Here is a 15,838-nt window from a genome sequence, read left to right as displayed (position 1 = left end):
TATCTAGCAAAGGATCTTGTTACACAAAGGAGCAGAGATTAAAGGATTGATGCAGATATCAAGTTACTTTCTAAATAAATCAGAAATATAAACTACTACTCCACAGCATATTCAGTGTCACTAAAGTCAAGACTAAAAATGTTTTGTGAAAACATGCACAGCTTATCACAACTTGGAAATTTCTTCAATTTCTCAATATTGATTTTTTTTTTTTTTTTTTTTTTTTTTTGTGGGAGTAGTCTTGACTTGCATACTTTAAATGATCTTGTCAGGAGTTCTGTTTTTGCCCAAGAAGGCTTATTGTTTGGATGGTTATAGAAAGTTTAAAAAAAAAAGCAATCTATTGTTTCCTGTCAAGCAGAACACATAAATGATTATTTTTGTTCAAGTAGCTTGATTTATACTATCAGTATGTGGCTGACTTCAAGTCCTATTATGTGTTAAGTACTTTGTGTTGCATTTTTGTTTCATACAAACAAAAATGCAACACAAAAAGTTTAAAAACTCAAACTCAAAAATGCAATTGAATTTTACAGACGTAAACGTACAAAAATGTCTATTTTGGATGCTCTCTTTCCACAAGACGGAAAGAAGACCTGTTATGGGAAATGAAAAAAAAACATGCTTTTCATGTTGTGTCTTGTCTGAAAAATTCCAGCAGAAAAAAATGTAGAATTCTAGAATTTCAATGAATATTTCCTAAGATCAAACCTTTAGTTTTTCAGGTCATGTGGTTTTGCAAACGTCTCTGCTTGAGTATGTGACACTGTATGCCTGACCTGAAGGGCATTAATTCACAGAAGTTATTGCTGGGATGCTGACATGAACCTTTGTTGAGTTAAGATCACTTATTTTGACAAATCTTAGCATTATTAGTTTCACAGAGCAATGTCAATATGTTCTAAAACTGCCTAGTAGCTATTTAATGGTTTTAATCAACAAAATGTTGACGGAATTATTTAAATAGTTTGCTTTAAGTAACAAGAAAAAATTAATGTTGTAGTCACCATATACCAAGACATGAAAGGTCAAAAATGTGGGTTTGAGTATTTGCTTGCTGCTCCAACAACCAGAATTCAGTTGAAAGTACGAAGCCTGAGTGATCATAATCATGGTTGAAGGTTTTCTCTCTTTTCTTTTGCAGCCCTGCTTTCTCTGGCCAATACGATGGTTGCATTTCCCCATAAACCTGTCCACTGCCAGGACACATGTTCAGACCTTTAGACCTTGTTGTCTTGACAGACCTTTTGCTGGCTGGCTGAGGGTTCTGGTGTGCGGTTGGCTGGTTAAAAGGGTGTGAACCCACGGAGGAGATTCCTGGGCGCTTGAGTCAACAGCAGCTGTGGTTGGTGATGAAGAGAAGCTGTCCAAAGAGGCTTTTACCAGCAAGTGCCTTTTCAATGTGAAAGGAGCAGTCAGGTGAATGGAGTCAGTGACCATGAAGAGCTCACACACACAGACACACACACACACACACACACACACACACACACACACACACACACACACACACACACACACACACACACACACACACACACACACACACACACACACACACACACACACACACACATCAAAAAAACATACACACATCTGCTCATAGAGACCTGAAAGATACCTGCACTCATCTGGACAACAGACTGACACAGTTTAGCGAAGTTCATTTGCGACATGTGCACTCAGCTAGTCATGGAAATTTGCACACAGATGCACAAACACAAAAGTCCAGATGCATGCGTCGCACACGCACACACACACACATGGGCACGCTCACAGATGGGAACAACACAGACACCTGGCTGGCACTGAAGCGCCGTTCTGTTTGCATACCTCTCCCTCTCTAATCATCCTCCACACAGCCACAAAGCCACCATTAAAACTAGGAAAACAAAAACACAAAAAGGGGGCAACAGGCGGCTTCCATCCTTCTTCCACCCATCCCTCCCTTTCCACCCTTTCTCCGTCTCCCTCTGTACCAAATGTTTACCTTCCCCCCCGTGAAAAGAGAGGGATGTGGACAGACAGGGTGAGAAAAGAAAGAAATCTGGCTGAGGGGAAGGGAGCCAAGGCCTTTAAAGTCTGCCACAGAGCCGTGACAAAAGCCTCCTAATCTCGGTGTTGTCTTTCGGCCCCTTTTTCTCCCTGCACATCCTGCCAAGTTTGTGTCTGTGTGTGCGCACAAGAGAGTAAAAGAGGGGAAGAAACTAACAGTGGATGTGTATTATACGAGCCAGATTGTGTGCATATTTGTTTCAGAGAGTGGTAAAATGGCAAGATGGTGTGGGTTTGTGCGAAAAGAGACTGTGTCTGATAAGGAAGTGGTGTGTGTGTGCACGTGTGTGTGTGTATGACAGGAAAGGAATCTTTCCACAGTGGTGTTGACATCACTCAAGCATACATGGGACAGTTGGAGGAGGCCCCCTCTCAAAGACAACAGCCCGCCTGCCTTCACATGTGGGATGCCAGTGTTTGTGTGTCTCTGTGTTGAAGAATATACGAGTGGTCGAGGTCACTAACCCTCACCTGTTCCTCTCTGACTCATAAACTGCCCCTATTCAACTCTCTTCCGCTGAAATGCTACAAAAGAGCCTGTAGGGGGGTGTGTGTGTGTGTGTGTGTGTGTGTGTGTGTGTGTGTGTGCGCAACAATTCCTCAATCTCATCCTTTTCACCCTCAACAAAAGAAGCAGATGTGAATAGAACTGTGTGTGTTTGAATTACCCATGTTGTGGGGGTATAAATATGTTTCCAAAGTCACATTATGGGGACTTTTGGGGGCACAAAGCAAGTCTTCATAATGTAAATCATTAGAGTAAGGCAAGTATCTGTTAGGGTATGCCCCCAGGAAATGAATCTAAGTCGATGTAATGTCCTCTGAACTGATGGAAGCACGACTGTGTGTGTGTGTGTGTGTGTGTGTGTGTGTGTGTGTGTGTGCGTGAGTGACCTCCTGAGCATCCCTTCCTCATCCTGCAGATCTCTATCTGTAGCAGCTGTGGTCCACAGACCTTCACACTCAGCAGAGGAATGCATACTGGAGCCGTCATAATATACACAAGGCTGGGGTAGGCTATAGTGCCATCTACAGGCTGATCAATTTAATGTCAAAGTCCAATATTTGATAAATGATATTCCCTTTTGCAAGCTAATGAAGAAAATCTTGATATGCTTAATATAAATGTTCAGCCCTTTGGTCGAAACTCGGCTTTCAGCACCTTGTTCAAGGGCACTTGTGGACAACAGGAGCTGAAGATCAGGCCGCTCTGTAATTATCACCCTATGATTAGTGGATGTGCCGCTCTACTTTCTGATCCACTGCCAAAATAAACCACAGTATTGAACAAATGATAACTTTCACCTCATGCAAACACTGGATGAAAAGTTGTTTGGTACACCAAAAATCCCTGAGGGGAACCTAACTTTGTCAGTTGTCTTGGCAATCAATTGAGTTGTCATACCTAGAGCCACTAGCACAGCTAAACATAAGCAAACTGACTGAGAACAATGAATTCTGTTCCACTACTATACCTCAGACAAATACATTTAGATGAAGGATGACTTTTGCTTTGTACCAGCAGGTCAGATATGAAGCTTTTTTGTGTGTGTGAGGTTTAACCTCTGATTCTCAGCCATGGTAACCAGCGTAGCCACTCGGTAACTGCTGGGAGTCACAGTGTGGGGGTTTCACAACTCTAAATCAGTAAAACCTCATGGAATTGAAGTACACATTTTGTGATGAATCTTTAAATTGATCAAAATTAAAGTTGCAGGAGGCAGAAATCTAGAAAACAATTAAAAATTGCCAGAATTTGAAAATACACAGCCTTCCTCCTGCAGCTCTTCCCTCTACTGTTGTAAAACTATCCAATCACAGGATTAGAATCCCGACCCCCTGAGTGAAAGTTCCTCATCTAAGACGGGTGATGTACTTTACATGTTCACTAGGAACTGCTTGGGTCCACATGGCAGAAATTTTATCACTTTTATCCACTTTGCAGACATCCGATTAGTGTCTTTGCAGCAAATATGATACAAAGCAACAGTGCACATGCTCGGCAGTAGCATGCATGCACACAATACATAGATACAACCTCCTGCAGACTAGACAAGTAGAATAATAGCAACTGTGCATTTGTGGTGTCCACAGCTGTCCTTTTGCATGTCCACAAGGGAATGTAATCAAGGCTTAACCTATTGCACCACCACATCCTTCCCTCACTACAGACACTATTGCTAATAATACTATAGCATCGGATTGATTAAAGAACACCTGTCATTGGCTAAAATGTTCCATCATGGGCTAGACTTTTAAAGTTTAAAAGAAACACTGCCTATATTTGCTTTATTAGAAAAAATATAGGATGTCATTGGCTTAAAATACTCACAAAAGTAATACAGCGTTAGTTTTGGTGTATAAGCATACAAATGGACATTTTTAAATAATTCCCTTGTGGCCTTTTTAGGATGCATTTTAAACAAAAACATCTACTTTAGCCTTATTCCAACAAAATGTTCAACGCTAAAAGTGATAGGGATGACAGATTACACTCTGTAGGCCTACGCAGGAACACTTGCAGCGCACCTCAGAAAGACAAATAGCTCCAGTGTGAAATCATTTAGTTCATGTCGTGTCTTGCCTAGAGGGGATTACACTTACAGCACCAAAGGTACAAGACCGAAATACTGAGTGACAAAGTGTGAAATCTGGATCAGATTAAGTGAGAAGCTTCTCTCTCACACACACAAACAGAAAAGATGAAGATAGAGAGGCCGAAAAAGAGAGAGAAAGAGGGAGGGTGGGGTGGACAAGCTGTGGGAACACGCTGCTGAATAATTACCACTGACATCAGAATAGTTTTCTTTAGCTCTCTGAAGTGGCAGAGCTCATTTGTACAGCCTGCAGCCATGCAGAGGTGTGTGTGAATGAGTGTGTGTCTGTGAAAGAGAGAGCAAGAATGAAGAGGAATAAAAAGACACACCTTTGTAACAAAAGCTGCCGTAGTTTTAAAACTACAAAAAACACACAAAGCAAGTCCACTATTACCGAAATTGTTAGAAGTACAAGACAACAGCTCAACCGTTGTGTGTGTGGCTGTGTGTGTGCATGCATAAGGGAGAGATTATTCTGATTTTGTCTTCTCCCTGTCAATGTGTGACACCATGACAGCTTAGTCTGCCCTGGGGAGCCGTTTCACTCTAAGTGGACCTTAAAAAACAGGAAACGACTTCAAATCCCACTAGAGCGCAGAAGAGGATCAGGCCTACTGGCTCTGTACAATACACTAACTTCACACACACACACACACACACACACACACACACACACACACACACACACACACACACACACACACACACACACACACACAAGACCTGAACATATTGTGCACAGGCCCAGAACACACACACTCACACACAGTCACACCTGAGCCCTCTTGAATAGTCACTATTCACCACCCTGACAAGCAGGGACAATAGAAGTCAAAACGCAGGTCTACATAGAAAGAATCAACCTGTCTGAACACATCAGGCGTCGCAGCCACCCGCTTCACCGCATGAGCTTTTCCTTTCTGCGATGACTTCAGGTGATATCGTGTTTCTATATAGCTACACTTTTCTTCACCTTTACTTGCAGCTGTTTTGTAACATATTTGAGGGTGAAGTCCCAAGTCATGTTGCTGAAGTTAGGTCCAGCAGTGAAAACTACTGCCGAGGATCAATTTTGCAGCAAAAAGGCTGAATTAATGTCACTGCAAAATCCAGGAAAATTAGGTATGCTTTCGTAAACACCATAATCCCAGTTTATCTTTGTAAATTGAACAGGTGCTGGAGCAGCATACCGAACATCACGTCAGATTGTGCCTTGGGCTAAATGCTTGCAAAGCTTTGTGGGTTGACGCCTGCAGGTTTCTCTGTTGGATTACTGAAAGTAATTTTTATGAATAACTTGACCTTTGACTACATACCAACACAGAAATGAGCATACCAGAATTCAAAAGGACAACTGTAGTATAGTGGCAGGTCAGCCTGAGCCAGAAATCATTGGAGGCCATAAGGATTCTATTTCATTCTATAACAACAAGGCTTATGTCATTAGTTTAATCGATTGGTCGACTGAAAAAAAATGCAGTATAATAACTCGACATCTGCCTTCAGTCATTAACATACATGACAATACATCTCGGCTTGAGGTCCAGCTGAACACATTTAATTTTACCTGTGAATCGAGGGCGTTTAAAACCAACGCACAACCTCACTGGTGACTCATTTGGAGCTGTGAGGAACATAAATACCTCAATATAGGCGTCAGAGGCCAGGTGCATTTCCTCTAGACTTCATGACAGTGTATGAGTGTGTGTGTGTTTGTTAAGGAGGAGTGCGGCCCAGGGAGGACATGGAGTGTCTGAAGGCGGATGGAAGAGTGAAGATGGGAGACTTCCATCCAGAACTCTGGCTCAATGACATGTCAGGGGTCAAAGGTGCTCCTTGAAAACGACTGAGAGAAAGAATAGAGGAGGAATGTTACCCTATTTTTACAGTGAGCAGCATGATTGACAAATGAGAACAACCGGATATGCTTCTAGAACATTAAGGCACGTCTGCAATTGATGCAAAAATCTACAAGAATTTAATTGCAGTCAGTTCTCGAAAGGTTTGTCTAAAAAAAAAACTGAAATGACAAAACTAATTTCTGCTGAACAGCTACTGTATGCATAGTTCTTAACTTTTACATGAATAAAAGTCATATTACTGAGATCTATTTCTAGCACTGGATTTGGAGCCCATTCTCATTAAAATGTCACCTAGTGCAACAATGTGGCAACAATTAGCTTTGTTTATCATTGTTTTTGGACATTTATATTGATTATGTATATTGTACAGTGGAATAAGCTATATCAAGCTAGCTTGTCAGTTGTTTTTTTTTCAGACACGAAAGACTGAATTGATATACAAAAAGCAAACAAATACAGGAAAAGCACATCAAAAGTAAAAAATGTAATAGTCTAGGACAACACAAATAACTGCACAGGATCTGGTTCAGCTCATGATCAGAGAAGTTGCTCACATTGTGAATGCGGAGCTAAAATGAGTAAAGCTAGAATGTGTTTAAAAATAGCCGGCATAATGTTATTATGATGCATATAAGGAATCAGGTTTGTCACCTGACTGTGGCTGAGCGCGCTGAGTGCTTGGTCGATGTGCTTTGGTTGGACGATCTGTGAGGGATGCTTCCTAAACAAAACACCACATGAATCCACGGTTATCTTATGTCAGATCATACACATAAAATAGCTTACAATGATTTTAAAAATGCATGACATATTCCTGGGTCATTATAAGCTTAGATGTCTCTCCTTCCACCACGAGCTTACCGAATGTTTCATTTGGAAAGCCCTCCAGGAGGACAAGATAAATGGGTGAGTCATCTGCCAGTATAATTAGCATCTCACAGCTTTCACTTCACACAAACTTGCACAGAGGTTGCTACCAAACAAGGCAAACCTCCTAGGGCTCTGCTGCAGTTAGCTCTATAATAAATGGTACATGTGATCGCTATCTTGCAATATCAATCACATCAGCTGAAAAGCATTTCAGATAGTACAATCCATCTACTGCTGTTTAAATATTATGATTTCCTTCCATAAAATATTTACTTAACTAAACTCTCACATAGATGTAGTAAGTAGCTATATAATCCTACGGTAATAGCAGTAATATGACCGTCTCCTCTTTTGTTCACCGCAACATAGGTCAAATCCTTTTAGAGACTGAGAAGCTTAACCCTAATCAAAACAGAAGACAACATCTGCACCGGTTCAGTGATTGCAGGTGGTCAACTGTTGGGCTCTTAAGCCTAAAATTTGCGAAAAGAGATTTAATTGTTTTATATCCTCAATATGTTGGATCTTCCGAAACCTGCAGTGCTTGTTTACATACACTCTGAGCAAGGGCTGGTGTCTGAATTGTTAATAGTCTTTGCATTGATATATAGTTCTATGGCAGGCAGAGCAAAGCACATACCCATTCGTCCATCTTGAGGATTGATAAATGACAGCCTGGGGACAGAGTTAGGCTGAAAAGACAGTGATACACAGAGAAAATGGCACAAATCATCATGTTTTATTAGCTTGTACGCTCAACACTTTCATTCCTCATGTGCTAAAGTCATAAAGTAAATGTCAAGATGCTGTATAATCTTGACAGAACTCATTCATAACAAAGATTGAAGACTGAAGGTGAAATAATGGCACTTACTTTCCTGAACAGACTCCTTTCATCCACCTCCATGTTTTCAGAGCTGCCAGACAGGAAACCACACTTCATTAGTTTTGTTGGGTTCAGTTGGCCGAACATTGCCGCCACATTTTTTAAACAACAAGCCAAATGTCTGTGTAAAAGCAACATTTATTGTTTTCAAAGTAAGATATCCACTTTGTAAAACCCTTACATGTCCTTTTAAGGTGAATGTGCAGACACTGCAGAAAAGTGTTCCAATTTACGCTAAAAATGGAACACTAGTGAACAAGTGAGGATTTGTTATGCTGGCATAAGGTAGCTATTATTAATATAGAAATATTATCACAAATAATTCAGGAATATCCTTAATGCCAGTTGAGCTACACAACCAAACAGTTAAATTGTTTTATTCATTCACTGGTTTAACAAGATTAAAGATTTTATAATAGGGTTTTGTTCAAATGGAAAACATAAATTGTCCAAAATTTTAGGCTTACTAAAAATGAAATTTTCTAGCACTGTAAGACTTTTAGATAGAGCAAATAAATATCAAATATAGTGAGACCAAATTTCTAATACAGTAACACCGTCGCAACACAGCAGCTTTGCAATGCTTGTATCAGTAAATAAACTGCTGGTTCATTGTCCTTTTTAAATCAAAACTGAATTGACCCAGCAGTAAATGGGGTCACATCCACCATCCATCACCTATACTGCTTTCACTCTGTAGACCTAGCTAAAATCTCAGTAGATAAAACAACATTTGCACTATTAAATTCAGGCACCAAATTAATCCTATGTCGGCGGTGTCTCGGAAACCCAATAGGGATTCCTGACTAAACCTAAGCAAAGATTGGCTTATTCAGGTGTGAGTGTGTGTGTAGATAGCCACAGGGCAAAGCTACACAGCAGCTAAACCTAACATAAGACATCAGTGCTGAAGCCAGGATATAACTTGTTTGCACTGCGAAATACCTCCTACATTCTCCCTCTGTGTCTGAGGTATAGTGAGAGGTAATGAAGGGCAAAGAGTAAAAAAACAGAGCAGGAGATGGGGTGAAGACAGCACAAACCAAAGATGAACCAAGAAAGAGAAGCTAAATAGTGTGAAGTGAAAGACAAAAATCGAAATGAAAAATACTCACATATTAGTGGCTGAGGAGTGTCGTGACAGGGAGATGGGGGAGTTATATGGGATCTGTAGGACTAAAGGCAGACAAGAAGCAGAAATGCATTGAAAATATTAAATACTATTAGTAATAGAGACATTAGTAATTCTGAAGTAGATGTCTGCATGTTCCGAGAAACACTGCGTTGGACTGGTTGGATGGTCTAAAGCAGGGGTGCTCACACTTTTTCAGCATGCGAGCTACTTATAAAATGACTAAAGTCTGGACTATATCATTACCACCCCAAACCATAAAATTTGCACAGACATTCTTGCACTGCACATCTTTGCACTTTTAAACTTTATTTTTATTTTTATTTTTTCTGTTAAAAATTTTGCCACCCTTGTATATATTGTAAATAAAACTGCTGTAACAATGTAAATTTCCCCTGGAGTGGGGAGAAATAAAGAACTTTATCTTATCTTTATCTTAAAGTCACAATGATCTATTCTACCCACTACAAAAATGCAAAACATGTATTTATTTTCAAATATATTGAGGATTCTTTATGTGTACAGTGTATGTTGATGTACCTTGCATAACCGCATGAGCCAATATTGCACAACACAACATAATTAACTATGAACATTTTTTGTAATTACTTGACTTTGATGACTTGCACTGAACTGAATCAGCCAGGGATGCATAGTCCGGACAGTAGCTGCTGACAGCCAGCCTCAAGCACACTTCCAAATGTTCATCAGTCATAGTGGAACGGTACTTGGACTTAATGATCTTCATGTGGGAAAAGGCTGACTCACATAAATAAGTGGAGCCGAACAATGCCGTCAAGGAGGTAACACATTTCCTCATATTGGGGTACTTTAAGTCTGTGAGTAAGTTCCAGAACTGTCCATGAGCTCTTGACTTCAGCTCAATGTCGGCTTGAAGAGTCAAAATCTCATCTTCCACTCCAGAAGAGTTCAGGTCAAACAGTGTTGCAATTTTTGATGCGAGTGAATCAACCTCAGCATCTTCCCGAAAAGGATAGCACATGAATGTAGCAACTGGCTCCAGCAAAGAAAAGTCTTGAAAGCCTTTGTCAAACTCTGACAGACAATTGTCAATCTGCTCCGTGTAGCGTGCACTGTCAAGTTGCACACAGGCCTTCCCTTGCGTCTCCAGCTCTGAGGCCAGGTTCTGAAAATTTGACAAATCATGGCGCTGCAGCTTTGAGGAGAGATGTTGCATCTTTCGTTTGAAAGCATTAACTAAGCTGATCATATTGATCACTGTTTTGTCTTTTCCTTGCAGCTCTAGATTAAGGTCATTCAACATGTTTGTCAGATCGGCTAAAAATGCCAAGTCTAACAGCCACTGACCGTCATTTAGTTGCTTGTATTCTGCATGTCCAGCTACACAGAAAAACTCCTTAATCTCCGCACAGAGCTCTCGAAATCTTTGCAGGAATTTCCATCGACTAAGCCATCTCACATCAGTATGTAGCAACAACTCAGAGTAGTCGCAGTCAGCCTTCTCCAGATGTGCACGGAATAACCGTCTTTGAAGAGATCTGGCTCGAATAGAACAGGCGATCTTCGTTGCCACATCCATGATTTCTTTCATGATAAGCATTTTAGCACATAACGCTTGTTGGTGGATTATGCAATGGTAATTGAAGAAGTCTGGGAAAGCATCGTCCTGCTTGCACTTGGCAATAAATCCATTAACGTGGCCAACCATTGCGGGTGCTCCATCCGTGGTGATAGACACCAATTTGTGTACTGGGAGCTGAGTTTTCTCAATAAAGTTTTTAAACGACTGAAATATGTCCTCTCCTCGTGTGTGTTCTTTCATGGGAAGTACTGTTAATAGCTCCTCTTTTGCAGTGATATCACTAAACACCATACGAATGAAAATGCACATCTGGGCTGTGTCACTCACGTCAGTAGATTCGTCCAACTGCAGTGAGAAACACTCACAATCTCCGACGTCCTTCCACATTTGCTGGGTTACATCCTCAGCCATGGCTTCACAGCGCCGTGTAACTGTACTTCTTGACAACTGCAGAGCTTTGATTGAAGATAATATTTCTGCCTTATTTTTAAAGTCTCGGAACAATAAGTCAGCTGCTTCAACGAATGCCTCTTTTACCATCTCTCCGTCTTGGAAGGACTTCTTGTTATTAACGATGATGTGACTCACCCTGAACGATGCTTCGGTGGCAGCTTTCTATTTTGAAGTATGTTGTGTGAAAAATGACTGCTGTCCGGACAACTGGGATTTTAGTTCATTCACTTTTCTCTTTCTCAGTTCGCTTTTCGGTGGGAAGTCGGTGTCGTATTTTCCATGAACAGTCTGAAAATGCCGCTCCACATTTCCCTTCTTTGGTATTGCGATGGTAGACTGGCAGATGAGGCAAACGCACTTAGAAAATGACATTGTGAAAAAAAAAGTCCACTTCCCATTCCGTATGAAAGTGGTACGTTTTTGTCTTCTTACTTGGTCCAGCAACCCCACTCATTTTTGATGGTCATAAGCTTTCTTTAATTTAAAAGAAAAAAGCGAGGGCTTAAAATTGGAGGTAACTCGCTTACTAGCTTGTTCTGCTGCACTTAGCGCCGTTGTTTGCGCATGTGCGGTGACCTAAAGGTCGGAAAAATTCAGTTGTCATCTGACTGGCTGCCCTGTATGTCAATCAAAAGACGGGCTGGATTATAGACTACAGTCTAGCCGGTCGCAAAAAAAAAAAAAAAAAAAAAAAAAATAGACGTCTATATACGTCTATTTTTTTAATGCCATGCGATCTGCCAATTCTACCTTTGCGATCGACTGGTAGATCGCGATCGACGTATTGAGCACCCCTGGTCTAAAGAGTTTGTAGCCTTTCTGCAGGATGTTGCTAACTTTACCTTTTTTGTGGAACAAGCATTTACTAGTCTTAATTGCTCTCAGTATTAAGTGCTGATGAAAAACATTTTGTCAAGTACTTGAAGTCAGAACAGCAAAAGTCTGGTCTATGATGTTAAGCCATCCAGCAAGATACTTTTTAGGATTTATGTTTCTGATTTGACCGTTTTCTTCTGTTACAGTGTTTGAAAGGAGTTGAAAAAAACAATGCAAAATTAGAGCATATTTACATTTGTTGTCTGCTCCTACCACCATTTTAGTTTCTGTAAATGTACCCATTGATGTTGCATCATCTTTGACTTTCACTACCAACAGCAGTAAGACAATGGTACAATGGAATATATTTTTATTCTATAGTGTCAATATTCTTAGCATTATCAGTACGCTGCAGATAATGCATATAAGTGTATATTTGTTGCATGGTACAACATTAATATGATAAAATCCTTTAACGTGAAGAGGAACTTTAGATATTTCAGATAATGGTCAGGTGCCACACAGACCAATACCCATACAACTCTGTCTTAAAATTATGAGATTGTTCACCTGACTTATGTCCACGAGCAGAATGGGAACTGTGGCTGATCTGGGGCACAGATGAAGCTTTGGCACTGAGTGAGAACAGAGAGAATAAAGGTTCATCAGTTTCAACAAAGGGGATAGTATTCATAGCAACATCGTCGTCGTGTAAATCATTCAATGAGAGAGTGGGTTACAACCCCTCTCCCTTCAAGATGAATACAGGACAAGTCCAGACAAATATATTTTTATGAGAAATTGGATAAAATATTTTGCTTATACTATGATTAGTGACTTATGTCGAGCTCCATGAAAGTTGCCTTAATAGATTCTGTAATATTTGTTGAAATCATTATTTAGATAATTATAAACAATCCTTTTCAAACAACTTTTATTTCACAACATCTTGAGGGTGATTTTTCTGGTCTTCTTTAAAAAAAAAAAAAAAAAAAATCTTCCCTAAAAGCTTATTCAGTTCTGTTCGATTATATAACAGTCTAGGCGTAGATGTGCCAGGAGTGACACCTAGTGAGTGAGTGGTGAAGCATAACAGCCAGCTGGTTGTAAATGTCTTTATATGCTAAAACACTGCCAAACCCCAAAAAGGAACACACTAGCATTTAATTTGAAATCATAACAGGTTTAACTGCCTTCTTATAACTCTATTTAGACTCTTTTTACTCTTTAATTTCACAAGATTCACGATCATTGATGCATGACAATACAGTATGACAGCTGATATTTCATGTCTAAATCCTGTGTGAATAAAGGATGTTGAAACTATCTTTAAAATATTATCATAATGGGAAAATAAAATTAAACATTAGCCAAATATTGGTTAGCTAAAAAAATGGGAAAATACCAACAGATTTCACAAGATATATTAGTTTGTGAAAAGACTGAAAGACCGGCTGCACCCTAGAATATTATTCAATTTATTATAGGAAATATCTAGTCAGTGCTGTACCTCTGATGCTGAAGAGAGTTTTCCAGCTTTGCAATGTAGGCACTCTGTTCGTTCAGCTTCCTTTAAATAGGACAAAATACATAAAAAAACATCCAAACTTTTCATGAACTGCACTTTTGAAATATGTCTGAAAATACATTGCTAAGATATCATTTAACTCACTTTGTCATTTGTTGCATTTCTTGCTTCATTTTGACTAATATCCCCTCTAGCTTCTCATTCTGTAAATAAAAAAATGGTCAGTGGTACGTTGGGTGTGACTATATTATCAGTAGCATTTATATCTGTTTTAGAAAGCTGATAGTGGGCCAGGAACTAATGTAATCATAGATTTAGCATGGTCGACGCGTTAATGGTCATAGCCAGACATGTTTAACAAATAGGATTATGTATTTTGCTATGGCATTTACCCTGCAAATACAGAAAAAAAATGCACACCAAAAAAAGGATCAAAATAAATGCACCTCACCCTTTCCTGGTAGTGAGTCAACAGTCTCTTCTGATGCCTTGCCTGGAACACTATGACCTGATTAAAGGGAAGAAACAGTGCTACATATGTAAAGTCTGCAGAGCAATACATGCGTTACATATGCACGTCTACAAAACAACTTTCTGAGCAAACCTGCTTGAACAGGCTGATTGCTGTTAAGAGGCGGTGGCTGATAAAAGAACTGCTAATTGGAGAGTTTTTAATACTATGTGAAGCAAGAAATTGACCAAACTTTGCTGATTTCCACTAAGTGCTTGGCTGTCACAACCTTGATGTCAGAGAACAGGGCCTTCACTTCAGAGCTGCTCTGAAACACAGACATTTCACATGACTGTAATGGCAGCAGGCTTTTAAAACTACATTGCTCTATTTATAACATAATAAAGTGTGATATTATCTCATGCAGCCAGCCCACAACCCCCTGAGGATGGTATATAATGAGAAGAAGGGTACTTACTTTGTCAGAGAGTGGTGATACTTGGCATTGGGCGCTGCATATTAAACACTTGCCTTGCTTGCCTGAAGGAAAGATTGCAATTATACGCTGCCAAAATGACAAAATCAAGAATATAATGCATGAAATTGACAGGTTCATACTGAATAGGATACATGTTGAATCTGAATTCTTTGCATGAAATGACAAAAAAAAAAAGGATTGCTCTGAGTGCTTTTGCCTGAGAACCAAAACTAATTTATTGTCTGGGTCTAACCCTGGGAGCCTGAGCCAGTTAAAGGGACTGTGATTGAGATGAGACTCATCAGAAACACGCCTGTGGCTTATGAATATGATCAGTGGTTCCCAAAGTGAGATGAAAAGACCTCTAGGAGTACTTCTGTGGACACCATATCCAGTGTTGAATGGTGTAATTTCACTCTTTTTTTCATTTGAGTATATATCAAGAAGCACACAGTGTCAGAGCACAACTGGATTTCAGTTCTCTGTAATATAACAATGGCTAACCCAGTCTGACAGCTAATACAGCCTGAAATTGAACTCCCTATGGAAATTTTCACTACGTTGGGGACTCTTTTGTGTCTATTGAGAAGGCTCACGTATGGAAAACGTGTGGCAAAAGCCTGCTGTCTGTAAAGATGGTTTAAAACTGAAGAATCAGCACTGCAATATCACTTTAAGCCCAACAGATGTCCCTGTCTAATCACGCTTTCACCTGCCTGGGCCGTAGGTATGGTGAAGGTGCTTCAATCCAAATATTGCTAACAACGATTGTTTTTACTGTTTGTGACAAGCAGCGTTTATCTACCTTTCTGATAACAGACACTACAGATGATATGGCCACAAGAGGTGACCGCCACTTTGCGGTCAGCACCGGGGGGGAAAAAGCAGGAATTGCAGCAGACCCAGGAAGGCATTTGAAGACCTGCAAGAGCATAAGATTAGCTTGAAGTTAGCCAGCTAACTTACTTTGCTAACGCCGTTCCTACATGTGTTGAGTTAACACATTCAGCCAAGCGGCATTGCAGCTGTCATTCACATTCGGTGTTTCAAAACATGTCGTGGACCTCTTTTATGTTTGGGTTACTTTTTTTATAAAAGGAAGAACCCCGTCATCCAGTCAGGTAACGTTAATTAGCTCTCTTACCT

The 15,838-nt window shown here is 40.0% G+C and overlaps 1 protein-coding gene across 1 annotated transcript; it reads right to left on the bottom strand.

The window, feature by feature from the left end:
- Positions 1 to 6,080: 6,080 nt before the first annotated feature.
- Positions 6,081 to 15,789, bottom strand: LOC111580479 (probable E3 SUMO-protein ligase RNF212). Its single transcript, XM_023288236.2, has 12 exons — positions 15,498 to 15,789; positions 14,693 to 14,754; positions 14,468 to 14,542; positions 14,215 to 14,271; positions 13,908 to 13,966; positions 13,746 to 13,805; positions 12,806 to 12,870; positions 9,386 to 9,446; positions 8,259 to 8,301; positions 8,025 to 8,076; positions 7,166 to 7,235; positions 6,081 to 6,498 (listed from the first exon to the last, which is right to left on the bottom strand). Exons 1-12 carry the CDS (start codon positions 15,604 to 15,606, stop codon positions 6,369 to 6,371), a joined length of 843 nt encoding a protein of 280 aa, XP_023144004.1. The 5' UTR covers positions 15,607 to 15,789; the 3' UTR covers positions 6,081 to 6,368.
- Between the last annotated feature and the right edge of the window lie 49 nt (positions 15,790 to 15,838).

Source organism: Amphiprion ocellaris, chromosome 13 (assembly GCF_022539595.1).
Source record: "Amphiprion ocellaris isolate individual 3 ecotype Okinawa chromosome 13, ASM2253959v1, whole genome shotgun sequence".
Classification (NCBI taxonomy): Eukaryota; Metazoa; Chordata; class Actinopteri; family Pomacentridae; genus Amphiprion; species Amphiprion ocellaris.
Note: the sequence above shows the minus strand (reverse complement) of the source record. Positions and strands in the feature narration are given on the sequence as shown.